This window comes from Salminus brasiliensis, chromosome 3, assembly GCF_030463535.1.
Source record: "Salminus brasiliensis chromosome 3, fSalBra1.hap2, whole genome shotgun sequence".
NCBI lineage: Eukaryota > Metazoa > Chordata > Actinopteri > Characiformes > Bryconidae > Salminus > Salminus brasiliensis.
Genome location: NC_132880.1, coordinates 20209467 through 20215675, shown reverse-complemented (window position 1 = coordinate 20215675; position 6209 = coordinate 20209467). Strand labels below are relative to the sequence as shown.

General features: G+C 44.7%; 1 protein-coding gene across 1 annotated transcript; it reads right to left on the bottom strand.

Moving 5' to 3' along the window:
* Positions 1–1307: 1307 nt before the first annotated feature.
* On the bottom strand, positions 1308–4787 carry LOC140551055 (ribosomal protein S6 kinase alpha-3-like). The gene is made up of 5 exons (XM_072674424.1): positions 3973–4787; positions 2732–3553; positions 2133–2285; positions 1590–1951; positions 1308–1360 (listed from the first exon to the last, which is right to left on the bottom strand). Exons 1-5 carry the CDS (start codon positions 4785–4787, stop codon positions 1308–1310), a joined length of 2205 nt encoding a protein of 734 aa, XP_072530525.1.
* Between the last annotated feature and the right edge of the window lie 1422 nt (positions 4788–6209).

Genomic DNA, 6209 nt, shown 5'->3' with positions numbered 1-6209 from the left:
CCACCCAAGTACTCCAGTCCAGAGGTGCTGTTCCAGAGGTCCATACAACATTGCAGAGGCATCTCAACCAATACAGCCCTACAATGCCCAGAGCCTTCAGCTCCTCCATGTGAATCTCCTCCACTTCTGGTGCTTTGCCACTATGGAGCTTTCTTCAGCTACCTCAGTGACTTTGGCAAGAGAGATGGTGAGATTCTGACTCCCTGGTAGATTCCAGCCCTACCTCCTGGACAGAAAGCATGTTCCTCAAGTTTAGGAGTTCCTCAAGGTGTTCTATACACTGCCCAACAATATCCTCAGCTGAGAGCAGAGCTTCACCGCCCTAACTGACCACAGTTTGGGCAATGATTCTCCTTCTTCTTCTGAGTTGTTGGATAATTTTACAGAACCTTCTTATGGCCACCCGAATGTCATTCTCCATGGACTCTCCACACTGTTCCTAGTCCCTGGACTTCTGCCACTGCAAACCTGATGATGGTGCAAAGCAGCTTTACAAAAAATCAGGAAATTAGATAAAATTGATGATGTAACCCCAAGTGAGCAAGCCAAAGGCGACAGTGGCAAGTAAAAACTCCCTCAGATCTGGAGGAAGAAACCTTGAGGGTAACCAAGACTCGCAAGGGGGACCCATCCTCCTCTGGTCAAAAACATGTATGACTGAATAATTAATGGTTTAAAGGCACCTCAACACCACTTAACAAAAAGCTTTAGGCCACATCCAAATGTCCAGCTGCTTCTATGATGCAGGTCTATCCCAGCAGACTCTCACTAGTCTTTGGGCCGTTGTAGGTCTGTCTGGCAGTTTTCCCCGCCACTTGGTCCAACTCACCTCTAGATGATGATCAGTTAACAGCTAAGTGCCTCTCTTTGCCCGAGAGTCCAAACATGGCCTCAGGTCACATGATATGAGCACAATATCATTAACTGACCTTTGGCTCAAGGTACACTATGAGCGTACCAAGTACACTCATGAGCAACCTTGTGTTTGAACATGGTGTTTGCTGTGGACAAATTGTGACTAGCACAAAAGTCCAATAACACCCTACCCCTCGGGTTGAGATCAGGCAGGCTGTTCCTCCAATCACTCATCTCCAACCCAGACCTTGTGGGAGGTGGGTCCACATGGTCATCCAACATGATTTGTTTGGGCTAAGCATGAACAGGGTAAGCTCAGTTTGAATAATCTGAAGGGGAGCTGAAGACTTGGTCTCCTGCTTTCCTGCATCACAATGGGCGGTGGGAGCACAGCTTCTGGCCCATGGAGCGGGACTTTCCCTTCAGAATCAAACCCAGACAGTACACTACCATTACTGGGAGCCGTGCTGGTCGTCTACAGAGGATGAACTCTCTTCTTCAGGATCTGTTGGAGAGACAAAAATGACAAAGATTGACCAACTGAAACATTTCTAATCAATATTTAAAGTGATTCAATGGTATAAAAGGACCGTCACGATCACTCAACAGTCCACTTACCTTAAACTTGGGGAATCGCAGCCTTCTTCTTCCCTGCCTCACTGTGGGCTGTGGGAGGACAGCTTCTGCCTCCACCATCAGCCCATGGAGCAGAATGTCCGAAGTCCCATCCTCACGTCTCTGTTCAGGACCGGAACAGGCAGGAGCTTCTGTGGAGGCAGCAGAATGTGGAGCCCCCTGCTGGGAAGAGGAGGAGTTGTGCACCGCAGAGATGAAGAACTTCTTCACCTTCCCTCGAAGTGAATGGGAGGCTCTGATAATCGGTGCGACAACATAAGCTTTAGCTGCCCTTTTAACTGCAGCACAAAAAGGACTGCAGCAGAAGCAGCCGTGCTCCTCCTCCACAGCCTCCACACTTCGGCAAGTTAGACTTGCCCCAGCTCTACTGCTGTCGTCTTCCTGGAGTGGGCTGGTGTCTCCATGAGAACTGGGTTCCCCGTCCTCGTCAACGGCTTCCACCACAAACCTGCCTATAACTCTGGAGACGGTACAGAAGCAATGTGGAGAATAAGTATTAGCTTATTGTTAGTGAACTAATACTGTATGTGACCTATTTACTGATTTACAGAACAGTGCTGCCAGACTGACTGTTTTAATAGAGAGAGCAGAGATACAGCAGTCATAAATAGTGTAAACAACAAACAAACAAACAAACATACCGTATTTTCTCCAAATGCTTAATGGTGTTCTGCTGCTGCTGCTGGATCTCCTTACAGCTCTCATCACAGAGTCTCTCTGGAAACCCGAACACACTCTCCTGTGGAGCGCTTTTAGCCTCAGCCACAGATGAGTCTGCAGTCTCACTCATTTCACTGTTGATAAAAATACAAGACAAATACAGCAAATAAGTAAACAGCTGACCAGTCTCGGGGGGAGTCACAAAGCAGGGGTCTCAGTTCAGTCAGAGAACTTAATCCCAGAGTCCAGCCTGTCCAATAGAAGAAGAGCTGAAGGACATTCCAGTCCTCAACCCTGGGCTTAAGCTGAGAAATGCTGCTTTGTGAAACACTCTGTGACTCCTGATGGAACTGTGACTAAACCCAAAAGCATGAAAAGGGTTTGTTCAAAGTTTTTCAAAGCTAATCAATAAAATAGAAATGAATAAACAACTCAGTTACATGTAAACAAACAAGCAAGAAATAAACACTTAATAATAAATCAGCAAAAATCTAATTACAGTTCAAATACAATGAAAATGTTCTTTATGTTTATAATCCTGGAACTTGATACTCAGGTTCCAGCGCGATGGTTTACTTACTGTTCTTGACTCGACTGCAGCCAAGGATGCTGTGCCACCTGTGTTACCGAAGGCCGAAAGAAAGGACGGAACTGCAGCATGTAGGCGATCAGGTCCTGACAGGACTCCTCCACCGCCATCCCTTCCGGATAGTTCAAGGGTCGCTGCTGGAGATTTGGGAGCTCTTTCAAATCCGTGTGGTCATACGGCCTGGACCCAGTGAGCATGACGTACAGGATCACGCCCAGGCTCCACACATCGCTCTTCTTCGGCTCGTAGGGCGTAGCCAAAAGCACCTCAGGAGCAGTGTAGTAAGAAGTGCAGCAGTACGTCTTACTTTCTTCAGGGGAGCCTTTTGAAATGCGTCCAAACCTGAAGCCGGTCAGTTTGATTTGACCGTCAGCAGTCAGCAGGACATTACTGCAGGTGAGATCTCGATGGACAATGTCCTGCTCGTGCAGATAGTCCACAGCGCTGACAAGCTGGGAGAACCACTTTTTGGCCTGATCGACGGGGATGTGGTGGAGCTCCTGGATCTTTTGATGGAGATCCGTGGCTGCAGCCTCCATCACGATGAACACCAGATGGTTAGGCATCTCAAAAATGTCATGCACCTGAACGATGTGAGGGTGCATCACTGTTTTCAGGATGTCCAGTTCCCGGGGCAGAAATTTGGTCTCCAAATCAGGTTCCATCAATATACGGTCCACTATTTTAATGGCCACCTGCTTGGGGTGCTTCTTGGATGTGGCCAGCTTAATTTTCCCAAAGCTGCCTTCCTGGATGTTGCCCAGCACCTCAAAGCCCAAGCTTCTCAGGGCTTTTTCAGTGTCTATTTTCTCCCTGCAGATGAAGAAAGAAGCAGAAAGTTAGAAGGTTGAGGAGGTTGTGAGGACCTCTTTCTCCTGTGCATTCCTGCTGGAATCAGCAGTTTATTTAGTCCTGATCCAGTTTTAATCCTAATCCTAACAGCTCTTCTAAAAGAACTTCTAGCAGTTCAGTGTTTAATAGTTCTTCAAATGTTGCCCCAATCTGACCCCCCTCTTCTTCCTATATGTGCTTTAATTTACATCTACAGGAGACTTCTAGTAACGTTCTAATACAATATGGGTTCTTCTTTATATAGAGATATAAACCCACAATCTAAAAATAAATATTAATCACAAACAAAAATCCAATTCAAATAAAAGTACAACGAAATATTCTTTATATTTATAAACCTGGAACTAGAGACTCCAGTTCCAGCTCAATGGTTTACTCACCGGTCTTCAGGTAACTGCAGCCACTGGTGCTGTGCCACCTCTGCCACCGAAGGCCGAAGGTAATAATGGAACTTCAGCATGTAGGAGATGAAGTTCTTACAGGGCTCATCCACTGTGACACCATCTGGATACTTCAAGGGTTGCTTCTGGAGATGCGGGAGCCTTTTCAGATTGTTGCTGTCGAAGGGCAGGGACCCAGTGACCATGGTGTACAAGATCACACCCAGGCTCCACACATCACTCCTCTTCGGGTCGTAGGGCTCATGCAGAAGCACCTCAGGAGCAGCGTAGTGAGGAGTGCCACAGTACGTCTCGCTCAGGTCAGGGAAGCCTCTTGAGATGCGAACTAAACTGAAGTCGGTCAGTTTGATTCGGTCATCAGCAGTCAGCAGAACATTACTGCACTTCAGATCTCTATGGACAATGTTCTGCTGGTGCAGATAGACCACGGCACTGACGAGTTGGGAGAACCACCTTTTGGCCTGGTCAATGGGGATGTGGTGGAGCTCCTGGATCATGTGACAGAGATCGGTTGCGGCAGCCTCCATCACGATGAACACGTGCCTGTTACTCAACTCAAGGATGTCATGCACCTGAACAATGTGAGGGTGCTGTACTTTTCGGAGAACGGCGAGTTCCCGGGGCAGAAATTTGGAAACAAAACCAGGTTTCATCAACTTGAGGTCCGTTGTTTTAACGGCCACCTGGTCGGGGTACTTCTTGGACGTGGCCAGCATCACCTTTCCAAAACTTCCTTCACCGATTTTGCGAACCACCTGAAAGCCCAGGCTCCTCAAGGCTTTTTTGGTTTCCATTGTTTCCCTGCAGATGGAAGCTGGTTCTAGATAAGTTGGCTCTAGATAAGAGCTTCAGCCAAATGACATCAGTGTCACTGACAACATAGGAATCAGCTGTCTCGCGGGCTGCCGAATCCTAACTGAGCCAATGAGGGAGAACAAGCCTATTTATAGGTTCTGTGATGTCATCAACATGACATCACAATGGAGAGGAGGAGTCAGGTTACTGAGGTCAGTTCCTCATTGGCTGTATAGAACTGTATGTACACACAGTGCTGTGGAAAAGTATTGGCCCCTGTGGTTAAGATATGAACCAAATTGCAGTGATATTTAGACTGATCTGATTGAATACAGCCAGGTCTGTTGAAGGTAAACCTCACTGACACAGAAGTTCAACATCTACATTTATTTATTTCTGCATTTCTACTTTTCTTTTGGTAAATTTATTTTTATGTTTTTAACTTATATATTAAAAAAAACATTAATAAACTAAGACACAATACCTGCTGAGGAAGCGGAAAATAATGACCAAAAAATAAAGAAATAAATATAAAAATCATGGCAGTACAGCATTGGTCAGTGCAATAGAGAGAGACTCTATGGAATGTAGGAAATGCTCTATAATATCTGGAGTTCAGGTAAAGGGCCAAGAACACTCCATAAATGGGTCCCAGATTTTACACTTCACTTTTATTTTTGTAATTAAATGTTAATTGTTTCTGTGGTAATATTTAATTAAATATATTTATGAACAGATATTCACAATAAAGAGCCGATATCTTCCTCCCAAACTCCCCACTGCTGAAATGCCATTGTCCATTCTGTTCAGCCAATAGCAATCGTTGCCTGTTTTTTTGTTTGACCCTATAAAATCATCAGAACATTGTGCATCAGAGTTTTATCACAAGTTCTCAGCTGCTTTTATTATTATTATTATTATTATTATTATTTATCATTATATATATATATATATATATATATATATATATATATATATATATATATATATATACTGAATTTTAAGGTGGAACTTCTTTTAAGGTAGTACTGAGTTAACCCTGACACTGAATTTTAAGGTGGAACTTCTTTTAAGGTAGTACTGAGTTTACACTGACACTGAATTTTAAGGTGGAAGTTCTTTTAAGGTAGTACTGAGTTTACCCTGACACTGAATTTTAAGGTGGAACGTCTTTTAAGGTAGTACTGAGTTTACCCTGACACTGAATTTTAAGGTGGAACGTCTTTTAAGGTAGTACTGTGTTTACACTAACATTGAATGTTAAGGTGTAACTTCAAGCAATCACTTGAGATACCTAAGCAACCACATAGCAACCACCTGTGACACCATAGCAACCACCTGGCAATGCTATAGCAACCACCTGTGACACCATAGCAACCACCTGGCAATGCTATAGCAACCACCTGAGACATCATAGCAAC